The sequence below is a fragment of the Gopherus flavomarginatus genome, chromosome 7, assembly GCF_025201925.1.
Source record: "Gopherus flavomarginatus isolate rGopFla2 chromosome 7, rGopFla2.mat.asm, whole genome shotgun sequence".
NCBI classification, from domain to species: domain Eukaryota; kingdom Metazoa; phylum Chordata; order Testudines; family Testudinidae; genus Gopherus; species Gopherus flavomarginatus.
The window spans coordinates 113,223,600-113,241,574 of NC_066623.1; the positions used below are offsets into that span (position 1 = coordinate 113,223,600).

The 17,975-nt window shown below is 47.9% G+C and overlaps 1 protein-coding gene across 4 annotated transcripts in view; it reads right to left on the reverse strand.

Annotated features, from left to right (window-relative positions):
• Nucleotides 1-17,727, reverse strand: part of MMACHC (metabolism of cobalamin associated C) — a 31,472-nt gene extending 13,745 nt beyond the window's left edge. For 2 of the 4 annotated variants that reach the window (XM_050961253.1, XM_050961255.1), the window contains exons 1-5: nt 17,586-17,727; nt 9,128-9,322; nt 5,379-5,531; nt 4,233-4,627; nt 3,053-3,186 (exon numbers count right to left, since the gene is read on the reverse strand). In XM_050961253.1, the coding sequence (XP_050817210.1) occupies nt 4,316-4,627; nt 5,379-5,531; nt 9,128-9,322; nt 17,586-17,666 (741 nt within the window). In that variant the 5' untranslated portion in view covers nt 17,667-17,727 and the 3' untranslated portion in view covers nt 3,053-3,186; nt 4,233-4,315. Of the gene's footprint in view, nt 1-180; nt 3,187-3,934; nt 4,628-5,378; nt 5,532-9,127; nt 9,323-17,585 lie in introns of those variants that run through there. The other 2 variants (XM_050961250.1, XM_050961254.1) reach the window with 2 other exon arrangements.
• Between the last annotated feature and the right edge of the window lie 248 nt (nt 17,728-17,975).

The following is a 17,975-nucleotide window of genomic DNA, read 5'->3' on the forward strand; positions in this document are numbered from 1 at the left end:
AGTGTGTTAAAAACACAATAGTCAGTTCTTGGCTAAGCATCTCAAGCTCCCAAACAAATTCACTGAGTATCATGTTGCTTATGCAAAAGTACACTCAGTACTCAGAACTATTTAGATATTTCTAAGTTTCATTAACCAAAATAAAATAGAGGTAAATAAGTTAAAAAAGTAAACTACTGATGAATATGACAGCATTACTATTTATTGAATTAATTTCAACACAAAGAGTTCAACATGGGCAAACGGATAACAACTCAAACAATAAACCAAAGTTTGATCACAAGTGGTAAATGTATCTAATTCCATTTTATATTATCCTGGGAGGGGGATTCGCATACTAATGTGGTTCCTTTAATATGTGCCATTATTATATTCCAAGTCAGTTGTATTCCAATCAACAAATAGAAGGACCATTTGTAACAGTTCAACCAGAAGTAATTCTGAAGTCAGAAATTTAGAATTTAAATACTCATAATCCAACAACCACACAATGATTAGTCATAGCCAAACTGCTCTCTGACACATGCAAATCTATTAATGTAACAATAACCCCAAATATGCAGAATGATTCCAAGCTGCTTCTAGTGTCTCCTGAAGCTCACCAGAAAGTATATTCACAATTACTTTGTAACAATCAACTACAGCCACCTGTCCTTGTTTTTCATGTAGAAAGCTAAAGTAGTGAAGGGTCCAAGGCAAACGATAGTTTATGCAATCTCAGCCTAAACCAAGTATGCAAAAAACTGATTAAGAACTTGTTATCTGCAATTCTAATCTTGCCTTATAAACTTTATAGAAATTAGTGTTATAATAAAAGCCCATAAAGCAAATTATTGTAACAGTATCCACTTAAGGGCACTGCTAAGCTATGTGCCTCAGTATGTTACTGTGTCAAATGTTACCTTGTAATAAGGGTAGTACCATTTCAGAAACCAGTGATGAAGATTATTGCTCCCGTTTGGAAGAGCCTGGGATATTCCCCAAATTTACAGCTGGGGAAGTCAGGTACAGTCAGGTAAAGTGACCTGTCTGAAGGTGTGCAAGAGAGCTGATGGCAGAGCTATGATTAGGACTTGGGAGTCCCTGTCTCCAGGGCCGGCTCTAGCCATTTCAGTGCCCCAAGCACGGCGGCACGCCGCGGGGGGTGCTCTGCCGCTCACCAGTCCCGCGGCTCCGGTGGATCTCCCGCAGACTTGGCTGCGGAGGGTCCGCTGGTCCCGCGGCTCCGGTGGACCTCCCGCAGGTGTGCCTGCAGATGCTTCAACAGAGCCGCGGGACCAGGGGACCCTCCGCAGCCACGCCTGCGGGAGGTCCACCAGAGCCACCTGCCGCCCTCCTGGCAACCGGCAGAGCGCCCCCCGCGGCATGCCGCCCCAAGCACATGCTTGGCGTGCTGGGGCCTGGAGCCGGCCCTGCCTGTCTCCCAGCCCCATACTTCGTTCACTTGGGCTGTTCAATCTGAGCCCTGAAATTGGCAGGGCTCCTCGTGACATCTATGCCATGGACACACCTTCACCTCCAACACGAGCAAGGGTTTGATTTGCTATAGGGCGGCAGTAGGCAGAGCTCACAGTGACTGAACGCAAGTGATTTATAAAGCAGACGCTGTTGGGAACTGGAACGTTCCAACTCTCCTAGGCTGTGTGAAGAATGGCAGAAAGGCACTGAAGCTTGTAGCCCTGCTGCAAGAGGACCTCGCCTGAGCACAGACCATGACAGAATACATTAAATAATATCAGCTGTGCATGAGCTGGGGGGAGGGTCTCAGGAAGAAGAGTAACACAGATGCAGGAGGAGCCACAAAGACAGAGGACTTTTTGAACCAAGCAACCCAGCTGGTGAGCAAACTGACTGCTCTATTTAGAGCAAAACTCATTTTGACCTATGGCAAAGTCTTCTACTGAAGGACAGCTTAGGGTCTGGGTACCAAACAACAAACAATGCAGAACCATAGCACAAATTACAACCTAGGTGCAGAGCACCCTCCACATTCCTGCTGATGTCAAGGAAAAGAGAAGGAGATCAGCACCTTGCAGGATTGAGCCCAAGAAGTAAGCAGCCTTTCAAATTGCACGATTAATTGTCAGCTTAGCATACAAGGTTCTGGCCTCACAAATGGCTTCTAAATAAATTAATCTCCGACTTCCAGCGCTCCTTTGAGCTCAGCGAACATAAAAAGACACAGTCCATCTGAAGATATCTTACCCAGTGATGCAAGTAACACCTCTGATCACTGTAACACACAGATCAGAGAAAATCAAAGTTTCTCTCTCTTTTCAGCCTGTTTACTCCACATTTGGCAGCATTTCACGTATGGTAAGCTTTGCGGATACGCCTAGTTATTCAGTTAGGAAGCTTTCTCATTTATGTATTGAGCCCCCCCGCCCCTCCCCACACACAATGTGGCTGTGGCAAGTGAAGTACTTGAAAAACTTCAACTCAGGTCTTGTCTAAGACCAGAAGAAAAAATGTTTTTTTCCCCGCTAACCGAGCTTGATCCTGATTGAAAAGCCCACTCTGCACCTGCACAGACACAGTGCAACTGCTTCCCCAACATTTTACCTTGTGAAGTTACAGCTGAAGCAGGATCCTAAAATTGAACTAAACGCGTTGAACTGTGTCCACATGGGTGTTAAATGTTTTGTGTGTGTGTGATTTTGGGGTGGTGGTGGTGGTGGTAGTAAGAGGGGGTTTCAATCAAGTTAAACCAGCTCCTTTTCCTAATCTGAGTGAAGACGACTAGATTTGAAAGTGACGGTGTCCTTTAAAACCTTCACTCCGCTGAGAGACTACATCACAGAAGAAAAGGTGCTAGATATGTTTGAAAAATCTCCCCTCTAAGGTCATACAAAGAGGCAAGTGATTTCACAGTTCAGTTGCAGACAACTCAGTAAATCCTTATTATTAAATAGAGTAAAAACAACCACTAAGCTTTTAAAAAAAATAAGTCCTATTAGACCACAAATAATCAGTATTTCTAAAGAGCAGCCTGGATCTCCTAGCCTCACGGGCACCCAAACTTTGCCCAACTGAAGGGCAAATGGTAACTTACCAGGAGCCAGAGGAATCCAGTCCTATTAGCTAGAACATGGAGCAGACTGCAGCCACCTTCCTCTACAAGATGGGGCCAGACCACAAACCCCAGCATGCGAGACTCCATCTTGATCCAAGAGGCAGGTGTCTAGACTGAGATGGAGCATACAGGCTGGATTAACTTTTTGCGGGCCCAGCTCCAAACATTTGTGGGCCCCTCTGAGGGCAATGGAACATGGCACGGGAAGGTCAGTCCTTGGAGCAAGGGGCTGGCCGGGGCAATGGGGCATGGCACGGCAGGGGCAGCCCTGCTCCGCACAGTGCAAGGGCACTGTTTACAAACTGGCAGTCGCTAGACGCACACTGGCCTGCCCAGCCCTGTACTGCCAGCATGCCCCTTCCCTGTGGAGGTGGGTCCATGCAGTACCACACAGCCCCCACAGCACCCGTTGGAACCACTATGCCCAGCACCCAGCCCCTGCACAAATGCACAGCATCCTGAACACCACCTCTGCCCAGCACCCCCCTGCCCTCAGCCCCACCACAACTGCCCAGTACCCAATACCGACCACCCACTGTCCGGCACCCCAGCACACACGTCACTCTCACTGCTCAGTACCCTTCCCCACAGCCCCATCACCACAAAACCCCCCCAACAGACCCCCACTGCCTAGCACCCCAAAATACACAAAACTCCCTCACTGCCCAGCACCTCCCACCACTTCACATCCCAGTATGCCCCCCACAGACCCACTCCCCCACACCTTGCCCCCAAAACCCTGCTGAGCCAGTGCAGAGCAGGGATCATCCCCTCCCAGCACAGTGCAAGGGGGCAGGACCACTGAAGCTCAGGAGCACAGAGCGGCCCCTGTCTCCCGGGGTCCCACCCAGCCCTACCCACCTGGCACTGATGGTGCTTGTGGTAGAGGAGGCATTTCCTTGCATGGGTGAGGGGGAGAGGGACCCTCCAACTCCCCAAGACAGTCGCCTGCTGTGACGGGGGCAGAGAGGATCCCTCAGTGGGCCGAGACGAGTGAGCGGTGGGAGGGGAGTTGGGGTGGGCGGTAGAGAGAAGCCAGCTGCTCCAGGCACAGCAAACGTGGAGCAGGCTGTGCCAGGCTGGGGCCCCGGCACCATGGTGCCATTGTAAACCCAGTACTCATTCATGTGGGATCTGCCACCGCTGAACTGTCACATACCCCTTCATAACTGCTATGGAGGATGCGGGCGTCTGTGAGCGGCACTCTGTTCATTCCCTGCCCCACACTCGGAACCGTGTTACTCAGCAGTACACACTTCTCTGGACAACTCCTTGCAGCTCTAGCCATTTGAATCTCTCTGCTGGAGGAGCTGCAAAGTAGGCTTTCTGCTCCTCCGAGTACCGTTCCTTCACTTCAATGATGTCCCTATAGCTCCAGTCCCGCCAGTGGAAATTGAATTTCTCCAGCAGCTCTATTCGCTGCTCCTCTGAAGCCACACAATCAACAGGGGCAACCTGCTCCAGGAATGGCACCTGAACATCTGGGAATATGAGGAGACCTCGGATAGCAAACCAGCCTCCGTACCGGGGATGGATACAAACGCCATAGATCTTCTGAAAAGAAGAAAGAGGACTGGTATGAGGCTCTATATCTAAGGGTTGGCCTTGTCGCTAACAGTGCCTAGTCTCTGGGCCTTTGAGAGAACCTCTAATGCACATGGCCAGGTGATGCAGTGCTGTCCAAGAAGAAAGAGAAATTCTCTCCTGACCTTAGACTCCAAAACATTATTATATTAGATTCCCCTTATTTGGTTCACACACCTGCATGCACATGCACCCCTCTCCCTCACACCCCCAAATATGATGTGCTGAAAGGGGGATCTCAGGAGCCTCTTGTTAAAATTCCAAAATAAAAACTGAACGCAGTGCAAGTTTTCCCTGCGTAAGGATTGCAGGATTTGGCCCAGAGAAATGGAAAAGGCCTATTTCGTTCTCTAGCTCATTTTGTCTGTCCTCAGCCAGGATTTTTCCCTATGCTACATTTGCCTGTGCTTTTATCTAGGCTAGATTTAGATGTTCCAGGCAATTGGTCTTCCATCTCTTCCTTTAGAAGTTAATAAATCTCATTGATCAGGACATTTCCCCTCCTATTTAGCCTACATTTTCCTCTGCTCAATTTCATCTCTCCTCACCTAGTTATGCCCATTGCACCATTCCAAAGAATTCCCGACTCCTTGGCAGACACACTTCAAATAACTGTCACATTTATACATCATGAGTTCCCTGAAGATGGAATCAGTGAACCAACAAAAGTTTTACATTCAGTTGCTCCCGGGGGACTCTTGGGCTATGGTTTGTAGCTCACCTTTTCTCCCCAGGGATCACACCTCACATCCTTCCTCTGGTAGTAATATGCTGCTCCAGCCACATGGGCAGCTGTCTGGGCCAGAAACTTGGGCTTCCGGTTTGGCAGGATCTCATAATCATAAATGATGTCCACCCTCTGGTCAGGGAGACTCTGGAGGAAGAAAAGCATCAGCTCAGAAGTACTGAAAAGTGTTGGCTACAGGCACATTGGAGATATGGGGAATGGGTTTGAAGCTCCCTCCCTCGGCTGGCTACTGAACTCCCTCTTTCTAATCAATGGGCTTGCAGGATCAGGCCCTGTTCCATACATGACTTCTGAGTGATCCTTAGTTTCCACATACTAAGCGCCTTGACCCTACAGCGAAAGGTGCATTATGAATGAGTTTCATCCCCTTATAAGGGAGTTTTTTGGCATGTCCCTCCTCTCTTCCTTTCCCAAGATAGAACTCAGTACATCTAGTGGACACTGGAGAACTGGGAAACTTCTGATTTATTTTAATGAAAAGATGCGTGTGTCTCGGTTTCCCCTCTGACCTTGTATTGTAACCAGCCGGCACGATGGGATTAATGTCTTCTTTAAAACAGGACAAGCAACGCAGTAATGGGTGGGGGGACATCACATAAGCACGAGTGAACTATCAACCTGTGAACTGAGCTATAGAATCAGAATACTCAAAGACTGTATTAGCTTTATAAATACGTACTTGCATGGGCTGGTTTTTCCTATAGGAACTAAAATCACTGGAGTTTCCTACAAGAACTAAAATCACTGGAGGGTAATTAATGCAAACCCTTGGACAGGGAAATAAATCTAGAGAGGCCCCACCCACCTGGGGAATGGCATATCCTGGTTTAACTGATTGAAGTTGGCTAGCAAACAAAGACATGAGAATTGTATAACATGACTAGCTTGAGGGGTCAGTCTGATTGCATCCAAGAACTGACATGTGACAAAGGACAGATCCTGCAGAAAGGTTTGAACTTAGTACTTCGAAACCTAGCAAGATCTTACGTGGTAGATACCTGGTAAGCATGTGTATGAGCCATTTGTTCTACCATATATTTTCTCTGTAATGCTTTTCTTATGATCAACGGCTGTACTTTACTGAGGCTGGCTGGTCACTGATTAAGACGGTCATTGCCCTCAGAGAACAGGTCTGCAGGTGCTGGACTAAAGTCAGACTTGCTAAGGTGATCACAGTGAATTGCAGGCAGAACCACAACCCAAATCCCTGGGTTCACCTGAAAGGAAGTCAGCTCCCGCAAGGGAGATGCTAACCACCCAGAAATGGAGAATTAAGGAGACACAAGGATTACATAGTAAGCTTTGCAGTCTTCCAGCACTGTATCACTGAATTACATTTAAAGATACCAGTGAATAGCCAATGCAGTCTGATTAATGGAGATATTCAGTGAGAAAGTTTTAATTTTTTTTGTAAGTCTCCACCCTGAAATCTTCTGTCACACCATGATCTCTAAAGTCGTAACTCCTATGCAGGTTTGAGGATTTACAGAATGAGTGGGCAAACTTTTTGGCCTGAGGGTCACATTTGGGTATAAAAATTGTATGGCGGGCCATGAATGCTCATGAAATTGGGGTTGGGGTACGGGAGGGGTTGAGGGCTTTGGCTGGGGGTGCGGGCTCTGGAGTGGGGCTGGGGTTGAGGGGTTTGGGGTGCAGGAGGGTGCTCTGGGCTGGGACTGAGGGGTTCAGAGGGGGCAGGGGCGCAAAGGGGTAGCTCAGGGATGCAGGTTCAGGGCGGCGCTTACCTCAAGTGGCTCCTGGAAGCAGAGGCATGTCTCCCCCATGGTGGCTCTGCGGCGCGCTGCCCCACCTGCAGGTGCCGCCTCTGCAACTCCCATTGGCCACAGTTTCCAGGGCAGGGGCAATGTGTGGAGCCCCCTGGCTGCCCCTGCACATAGGAGCCGGAGTGGGGACATGCCGCTGCTTCCGGGAACCATGTGGAGCAGCACCCAACCCCACTCCCCGGCTGGAGCACCGGAGTGGGACAAGCCCCAGACTCCACTCCCCAGCGGGAGCTCGAGGGTTGAATTAAAATGGCTGGTGGACTGGATCTGGCCCGCGGGCCATAGTTTGTCCACCCCTGATTTACAGTGTCTCGATTAGAGTTTGCAGTGGTCATAGAAGTAGAAATAAAGGCTCTGATGACTTCTCTCAGCAAGCTCCCTTCTGTATTTAGTGAGATATTTAGTTATATACATGCTTGCATGATCTGTTCAGCAGGACAATCTCCTCTAAGGGTTTGTTCCAAAGTTCAGTGCAGCTGGTGGCAGTGGTGGATTAGCCACTGAGAAGACAGGGCCTGTGCCCAGGGGCCCTGGAAAGAAGCCCAGAGCCCTGGCTACCAGGCAGGTGAATGCCCCCTTGTCTCAACCCCACTGAGCAGCAGGGCTGGGCGGGGGACGTTCCCATGCCCTGACCCCACTCCCCAGCAGCAGGGCAGGGGAAGACCCCATGTCTGGACCCCGTCCCAAACTACAGGATGGGGCAAGCCCCCCCAGTGGCACCCGTGTATCCCTAGCAGAAACAGTGGGGTAGGGGGAGCCCCCCCACAGCAGCCTCCACCCCACTTGTCCCTGGCAGAAGCTGCGGGGCAGCAGAGCAAGCCCCCACAACCGACCCCGCTCTCAGGCAGAAGCGCCAGGTGGGTGGGGTGGGAGAAGCCCCAGCACCCCGACCCTAGTCCCCCACAGAAGCATGGGGGGTGGTAGGGGAAGCTCCAGGACCCGGACCCCCACTGTGGCCCTAGGACTGGAGCCACTGTGATCCTGGAGCCGTGGCACAGGGACAGAGCTTCTCTGGTCTTGGGGCCGTACTGAAGGGGAGGGGGCAGAAAGGAGCAAAAGAGGTTGTGGGTTACAGGGCAGAAGGTGGAATGGGGGGGACCCTGGGTGGAACAGGGGCAGGCCCCGGGGAAAGAGCAGAAAAGGGTGGGCCTGTGGGGACCCCACTTGCTCTGGCCCAGGGCCCCAGGAAACCTTAATCCGCCTCTTGTCAGTGGAAAGACTTCCAATGGGCTTTGGATCAGGCCCCAAATGTCCTGTTGGATTCTGGTACCACAAAGGCATCCAGCCCCACGACTCAGCTCCAACACTGAGGTGCAGCCTCCACCAAAGCACAGATCGAGGCTTGTGTCAGTTGTCAGCCAAATCTTCCTCTCTCAGCCTCCCAAAGCGCAAGGCAGGAGTCAGACATTTTTGACTCATCACTCCTTCAGGTCCATTCCCCTTATGGTGGGGCATTCCCATGTTGACCTTCTTTCTGTATGACTTGGCGAACACCATCACCCCAACCCCTGAACCCATCCAACAACAGCGTTGTGTTTTTACTCCATGTCCATAGAGCACCATGCACATACCAAGGGTACAATGATAAAAGGGGCTGCGTGTGAGAGAAAAGGAAATCGACACCCTGTTGGGTACTCTAACCGTGAGCCTGGCAGTATGAATAATATCGTGCACTTACATGGCATCTTTCATCCGACGATCCCAAAGCACTTAAAAAAACCTCAGTCACAAACTCTCCACCCATAAAATAAGCCAATATCATTATTGCCATTTTACAGATTGAGAAACCGAGGCACGGAGAGGATAAGTGACTTCCCATGGTCACGAACACAGCTAGGAAACAGAAATAAACCCAAGGGTTCTGACTCCCAGTCTCCCACTCTAGCCACTAGGCCGCACTCTCAATAGCAAGAGGACACTGTTTTCAAAGGTTCTTACCTCCTTCACAAGTGACAGATGATAAGAAACACACTGATCCACTGGATCATTGATTTTCTTCAGCAGCTGTTTGTCCACAAAGGGTTTAAAGGCTCTGTCAAACATTGAGGGTGTGCTGAGGACAATGAATGCCAGTGTATCCTCGGAGTATCGGAGATGAAAGGATGGCTGAAGAACAGCATTGTACCACCCAACCTTCAGCAAATAAAGAAAAACATCCATTAGAAAAAAGACCCCTAGATTTTGTCCTACCATGGCTTCGCAGAATTTCATAACATGAAAGAGACTGTGACTATCTTCATATGTAATGCAGATGTGCAGCCTGCCCAGGCTACAGATCCCAGAATGCACTGCCTTCCATTCAAATCAAGAGGGAGCATTGCATGTCGGGGTTTACTGTCTATGGTCACCTCTACAGGAAAAAAAAAAACAGGATGGCCTTATGTGGCACTGAGCCCTATACTGGCCAGTCCTGCCATAGAAACGGGTGCATTAAAAATCTCACCAGCCAGACCTGCCAATGCAAATCAGATCCTTGAAAGAAATGCCTGGTTATCATGTCTTCTCTGTTCCCCTCCTCCCCACAGTTATTCATCACTCAAGACAAGGGTCCAGCAGCTTACTGCATCTATATAATAAAATGATAATAATGCTTGGCCCTTCAGTAGCACTTTCCTTCTAAAGATCTCAAAACGCTTTATAAGCGTCAATTAATTCAACCTCACAAGGCCCCCACTGAGGCTGGTGAGCATCAGTATCACTATTTTATAGATAGGGAAACTGAGGCAGAGAAATTACAAATTACAGCACTGAGCTGAAGAGTTCACAACCCATTTCTGCCTCAAGCCAGTTTACTAGAAATAATGAGAAACACTTCTCTGATGTCATTCTCGCTAACACAGGGGGAGGCTGGATGGGGGTATTGTCAGTGACTGTGGAGCATATTTCCCGGCACTTCACCATTCACACACTGGGACAGAGTTCGTTCTGAGTGGAATCCACTGCCCCTCTCGATTCTCTCTTGGAGCCGTAGGTGTTCGACACTATCTGGGATTCTCTGACTGGTGTCCCCGCTGGATCCTTTATTTTGACCCAGTGATCTCACTCCTGTTCCTAGCTGGATGTGGGATTTTTTTTTTGTTCTTGTTTTGTTATTTGTCCCCCATTGTTTGGTTGATCCTTGTTTTCTGCGGCCCATCCCTTTAGTTGAGGGGATGGCCTTTTTAAAAAAAAAAAATCCCCAAGGATCAAATAAGAATGCTCACACACAGCTGCCCTGCCCCTTGTGATTTCATAAGAGCCATGACAGGCTGCTGGAAAGAAATTGATACTTCTGTTCAATCAAGACAGGCCACATGCTTTACTTCTCTAGGCATAAACCGTTATTTGTGAAGGTAAATGACATGCTGCTCCCAAGAGCACAATAATCCCTCAGCGGAACATTAGGTGCATCACACACATTATGATGCTCCCAGATTTCAAGAGTTACCTTTGTGGCTGGATGGGTCATAATGCAGCCCAGTTGACAGTATTAGAAATGAGGGGGCAGATCAAGCCAAGAAGGCAGGAAGATATGAGCAGGAGAACAGAGACTCGGCCCCAGGAGTGCTAAGCACATTCAGGTAATAACTCTAAAAATACCAGCATAACACACAAACAACGTATTACACAACCTGATTACACATAGCAAGTTTATTCTTTCGTAGAGGAACCTGTGACTCTATTAGCTTCGTGCAGTTTTGCCCCTTAGGAGGTTATAAAAGCCATGGCTAATACTTAAAAAGGAGGGTAGTGGTTTCAGAAACTGTAAGGCGCTGAGCAGCTTTAAATATGAGTGCAAGTGACTCTAATGAGAGGAGGAGGTACACAGCACCACACAGGATCAGGATCCAGAAAGAAAATGAAATTTACAGTAAAATTAGCTGCCTTACAATGTCAGTCCCACTGTTTAATTAGAAATGGGGTCAGTTTAAGATGCTGAACTGAGACTTCTGAAAAATCAGCTGAAATATTTGAATCTAAAGGTTGTTGATTTTGCAGCTGAGATCAAGAAATAAGATGCCACTAGAAATATGAGAACTGTATATTGAAGGAGCCACAATGCTACCATTCTTTCATTTGGTAGCTAGAGCGTTTTTTGTTCCCCGTTTCTTCCAATCACTCTGCTTCGTCTTTCTGTGGAAATGGGAAGGTATCAAATCCTGCTCCAAATGCTAGAAGAATCACTTCTAACAAGACCTTGTTTCCTTTGGGCCATCAGACCAGGATTGTATCCTGACATTAGCTAGGAAAGGCCTCAATATTTCATTTGCTACATATAAAGCTCTTGTTGTTCCAGAATTAACATAGCCTACTACAAATGATCAAAAAAAAGTTCTTGCTTCCTCTATTATAGCAGGTCATAGCTGAGGTTATAATCCTGTATGGTGCTCTCAGGAATATCAGATCCAAAAGAGAAATTATGCTTTAATTTTTTATCCTGATAATTAACAATTAAAAACAAACAGAATAAGGGCAATTAACATCCCAGTAGTTCTCTTTCTATTGATCCAACATCTGTCTGGACTGGTTGAAATAATCAATATTTGATGTTCGTTTGCAATGTTGTTGTAGCCATGCTGGCCCCAGGATTTGAGCAAGACAAGGTAAGTGAGGTAATATCTTTCACTGAACCAATTTATGTTAGTGGAAAGCTTCACAGACCTTTATTCAGGTCTGGAAAAGGAAGCCAGGGTATCACAACTAAATATACAGTGGGACAGGCTGTTAAGCATGAGGGGTTAACATGTAACTCAAGAAACTACTTAAAATGAAGTAAAAACAATGAGTCGTCCTTCTGGCACCTTAGAGACTAACACATTTATTTGGGCATAAGCTTTCGTGGGATATAACCCACTTCATCAGATGCATGGAGTGACAAATACAGCAAGCATGTATAAATATACAGCACATGTAAAGATGGGAGTTGCCTTAAAATGACGTGGGCAATTAACAACCTGAAGTTATAGGGCAAGGGAAGGTTGGTAGGTACAGATTGTTGTAATGAGTCATGAAACCAGAGTCTGTCTGAGACCAGGACATACCAACTTAAAAACAGCACCGGGACCAGACCCTGAGACATGCAAAACCTGCAGACATATCTCTATTGCTCAGAAATACCCACCATAACAACACATTTCAAGATCCATGTGTCCTACATATGCCTATCTTACAACATGTGGTGTCCCTCATCCAGTGCATCAAATGCCCCCAACAACTACTATGTGGGTGAAACAAGACAATCAATAACCTCTCGACCCCTGCCTGTGGGGGAGAGGCAGAATGAGGGCAGCCAGCTTCAGCAGTGTTACTGAGCATTTAATTTTGTAATGGGTAATGGAGATTGCTCTTAAATATCTAGTGTTCCATATTTAGGTTTTATATTTTAGAAACCAATCACAAACATGGAGGGGTGGCTAGGGAAGGCAGCTGGCCGGCCCTGCACAGCAAGGGGTCCATGCCAACAGGCCCCTGTGGCCCAGCTAACACATTGTGGACCGTAATAAATTGAGAATCACTGATCTGGAGTAACTATTGATTTCAATGGACTCAGGACTGACACCAGTAAAACGGAGATAAGTTTTGGTTTGGCCTTCATTTAAATCAGTGGCTCTCAACCCTTCCAGATGACTGTACCCCTTTCAGGAGTCTGATTTGTCTTGCGTACCCGCAAGTTTTACCTTACTTAAACTACTTGCTTACAAAAATCAGACAAACATACAAAAGTGTCACAACCACTATTACTGAAAAATTGCTTACTTTTTTATTTTTACCATACAACTATAAAATCTATTGGAATATAAATATTGTACTTACATTTCAGCTTATAGTATATAGAGCAGTATAAACAAGTCAGTGTCTCTATGAAATTTTAGTTTTAACTGACTTTGCTAGTGCTTTTTACGTCATCTGTTGTAAAACTAGGCAAGTATCTAGATGGGTTGATGTACCCCGGAAGACCTCTGCGTACCTCAGGGATATGTGTAACCCCGATTGAGAACCACTGGTTTAAATAATTAGTTGGTCTGCACGTTATTACACAGTGTTGAAAAGAGGATGCACATGTTATTAGTCATGATACAGTTTAACTACTAGCATAGAAATAACACGGAATGATGAATGCAGGGCTTTGGAGCTGTGTTCCGACTCCAGGCAAAAACCTGCAGCTCCAGCTCCGCTCCAAAGCCCTGGAGGAATGTATTCTTATTGTCCCTTAAGATTCTTTTTGAAGGATTATCTTTTTTAAATACTATGTGGGGTTTTTCACCAGGGAAGAGCAATGGGGACCATCCCACACACAGACATCTTGTATGTTTGGGTTTTTACCATAATAAAATAAATAATAAAACAATAATAATAATAATAATTAATAAATTAAAACTGAATTATTAGCCATGCAGTATGCGTCTCTGTAGGTTCCAATGGACAGATCATTACTCCTGGACAGGTGCCAAGCAAAAGGCTGGGCGGATAGGGACGGGTATGGATTTATTTTCTGCCAAAGGAAAGTCTCCAAGTTCCCTAGAAATACTGTGATATACCAGGTGCAATTTCCTGCATTCTGTCAGGCCCAGGACCTGCAAACATATGATGAGCTTTATCTACAGAAGCAGTCCCTCTGACCTATAGAAAGAGCTATTTCTCTGCTCAGCCCTAAAACCCCGGTGAGGCAGCGCCATCTACTGTCTCTTCATAGCTATGGGCCCGCGTCAGTACTCCCACAGACAGGCTCCAATGCCCACTGAGGAGGATTCCTTCCATTGGCTTTACTGAAAGCGGGACTGGGTCCGCGTTTAGTCATCCTACTGAAGCCAGTGCAAGCTAAGGACATGAAGGACCCTCTCAAGAGGCACTTAGCACATTTCAGGAGGTGCCCTTAAATCAGGGGTGGGCAAACTTTTTGGCCCAAGGACCACATTTAGGTATGGGAATTGTATGACGGATCATGAATGCTCAGCAAACTGGGGGCTGGAGTACAGGAGGGGGTGAGGGCTCTGGCTGGGGGGGTGGGATCTGGAGTAGGGCCAGAAACTAGGAGTTCGGGTTGTGGGAGTAGGCTCTGGGCTGGGGCGGGAGGGGGCCTCCAGTTGTGGGTGAGGGCTCTGGGATGGGGCTGAGGATGAGGGGTGAGGGTGCAGGAGGGTTTAGAGGGTTGGAGGGGGATCAGGGTTGGAGCAGGGGGTTGGGATGCAGGAGGGGGCCAGGGTGCAGGCTCTGGGCAGCACTTACCTCAAGCAGATCCCAGAAGCAGCGGCACGTCCCTTCTCTGGCTCCTATGCGGAGGCACAGTCAGGCAGCTCTGTGCGCTGCCCGGTCAGCAGGTGCCGCCCCTGCAGCTCCCATTGGTCATGGTTTCCAGCCAATGGGCGCTGCGGGGGCTGCGCTTGGGGCAGGAGCGGCATGCGGAGCCCCTTGGCTGCCCCAACCATAGGAACCGGAGGGGGACATGCCACTGCTTCTGGGAGTCACTAGCTATCACCTTCAGCCCCCAACTAAAACCTCTCCAGTGCATTATCAAGGATCTACAACCTGTCCTGAAGGACGATCCCTCATTCTCAGAGACCTTGGGAGACAGACCAGTCCTCGCTTACAGACCGCCCCATAACCTGAAGCAAACACTCACCAGCAACCACACAACAAAAACACTAACCCAGGAACCTATCCTTGCAACAAAGCCCATTGCCAATTCTGTCCACATATCTATTCAAGGGACACCATCATAGGACCCAATCACATCAGCCACGCCATCAGGGGCTCGTTCACCTGCACATCTACCAATGTGATATATGCCATCATGTGCCAGCAATGCCCCTCTGCCATGTGCATTGGCCAAGCTGGACAGTCTCTACGCAAAAGAATAAATGGACACAAATTAGATGTCAAGAATTATAATATTCTAAAACCAGTCGGAGAACACTTCATTCTCCCTGGTCCCTCGATTACAGACCTAAAAGTGGCAATTCTTCAACAAAAAACTTCAAAAACAGGCTGATAGACTCTAAGGTCAGAAGGCACCATTATGATCATCTAGTCTGACCTCCTGCACGACGCAGGACACAGAATCTCACCCACCCACTTCTGTAACAAACCCCTAACCTATGTCTGAGTTACTGAAGTCCTCAAATCGTGGTGAGAAACTCCAGAACTGGAATTAATTTGCAAACTGGACACCATCAGATTAGGCCTGCATAAAGACTGGCAGTGGATGGGTCACTACACAAACTAAAAACTATTTCCCTGTGCTAATTTCCCCCCTACTGTTACTCACACTTTTTTGTCAACTGTTTGAAATGGGCCACCCTGATCACCACTACAAAAGTGATTTTTCCTCCTGCAGATAATGGCTCACTTTAGTTGACTTGTCAGAGTTGTTAAGGCAACCCCCATCTTTTCATGTTCTCTGTGTGTGTATACACACATATACACATCTTTCTACTGTATTTTCCACTTTATGCATCTGATGAAGTGGGTTTTGGCCCAAATAAATTTGTTAGTCTCTACGGTGCCACAAGTAATCCTTGTTCTTTTTCCTAACGGATTGGTTTGTCAGCAGTCAACAATAGTCTTATTTGTCAGTCACCTAACTTCATCTCTCCTAAAACGTTAGTTTACAAAAAAGCTTCATTTAAGAAATTCACAATTTCAATGGGGAGATTCCTGATGAAGGTTTTCAGAATGTACGTACCTTGGCACATAATGACTTTGTGTCTCTGTGAAAATCAACATTCACTGACCTTGGCGGCAAATCTTAGTTTCACTTTTGCCTGGGTTAATATTTAATTCTCAAGTCAATAAAAACTTTACTTCTACAGTAGTCAGTTACCTGACTATTGTCAATATTTAACTTTCAAGACAATACAGTTTGATGTTAATCTCAACAGAAGTCAATTATCTGTTTAGTATCATTTTGTGCAGACCACCTGTGAAGTCATGCAATCCCTTCTCACACTTTCCTCCACTTCTATCTCCTACTCTTGATGTTCTCCAGTCAACTTCTGACTTTTTCAGCTGCTAGTTTCCGTTTCTTTCCTTGTACTTTCAACAAGATTACACCTTTCACAACATACATGGAGAATTTTTTCCTCCCACACATTTTAAAAATTATACTTGGCCTTTCTCAGAAACCCCCCAGTATCAACTGCCGCAAATAAAATACTGTCCCATGATGCACTCTGAAGAACAACATGGCAGTTGTGGAAATAATGTGAAAGGATGGAGATGCAATACACTTTGGAGCTCTCAGACATCCTCCAGGGGACAGGTTGCTACTACACTATGGTAGGACTGATATCTTTGGGAGTCAAAGGACCTACACAGATTTCAAGAGGCACCCAGCTTCTCACAGGATCAGGCCCTTTATAGAAAGGCACTCATGCCAGTTTTGAAGGAGACTAGGCATGTCATCTTCCCTGGTGGTCTAAACAGCATGACAGCGGAAATAAGATGAAAATAATCAATGGAAATAAGTGAAGGGACAAAAAGCAGCAAGATATGGGGCAAACTCAGTTCATTTCTGGATGTCCTGGCCAACAAAATGTAATTCAGGAAGAGTTGCAGACTCAGGAATACACGAAGATGTCTGGGTGAGAAGCTACCACACGTTGCTCATCACTTAAATGTCACCTTTTCCAGCACCTGGCCCTAGTGAAGAAGTAATTACACCATGTACTTTCCATACAGGGTCACCAACATACTATATTTTGGGATACAGACTGTGGGGGGGAGGGGGAGAGAGTGTGCGGGCCCACTATGCCCCACTTGACTCAAAATGTTGTGAAGGCTGGGACTATAACAGTGTTTAAAAGGGAACTAGATAAATGCATGATGGTTAAGTCCATAAATGGCTATTAACCAGGATGAGTAAGGAATGGTGTCTCTAGCCTCTGTTTGTCAGAGGATGAGGATGGAGATGGATGGCAGGAGAGAGATCACTTGATCATTGCCTGTTAGGTTCACTCCCTGTGGGGCATCTGGCATTGACCACTGTCGGTAGGCAGATACTGGGCTAGATGGACCTTTGGTCTGACCCAATATGTCTGTTCTTATCTTCTTAAATCCACTGGACAGCCACAGTTTTCCCTATTGGCAACTGCCAATGACACCACTACGTCTGGAATATAACCGGGACCCTTCACCCCAAAGCGCCTGCAGCACCAGGGAAAAGCCTGAGTTCAGTGCTGGCCTGGCAGCCCCCGTCACCACACACCGTGTCCACCTGCTGCCCCATGAACGGAGCCGTGATGCTGCCCACGTGGGGATGGAATGTCACAGTGCAGCTGCATGACGTCACAGTGCCCATGTGATGTCACAGTGATAGCCGCATGATGTCACAGACCACGAGGCTGTGCAGGCCACGTGGGCACCACCCAGGGAGCCTGCCGGCCATAGCAGCGCCCCGCTCCAGCCACGCGGCTCATACCTTGAGGGGAGAAACCTCGAAGCCGAAGTCGCACAGGCAACCGCGGACCCGCCTCTCCAGCGCAGCCACACTTGACTCCATGCTGCCCAGCGCGCGGGGGATCACGGGAGATGTAGTCTCCCGTCCGCCATGGCTGCGCGCGCGGAGTATCATGGGAAAGAGAGTCCTTCCCGCACCCCGCGGCTGCACACGGGCAACGCTCGGCTCCTCCTGCTCCCACGCTATGGCCGCGCGCGGCGCGGGGAGACGGGCCTCATATCCCATCGTGCCCTGCGCCGAAGGGCAGCGGCGGCAGCAAAGAGGGCTACGCCTCCCATGATGCACCGCGCGCGTGGCGGCACCATGGCGGCGGCCGCTCCCATGACGCCATGGCTGCTGGGAAGTGTAGTC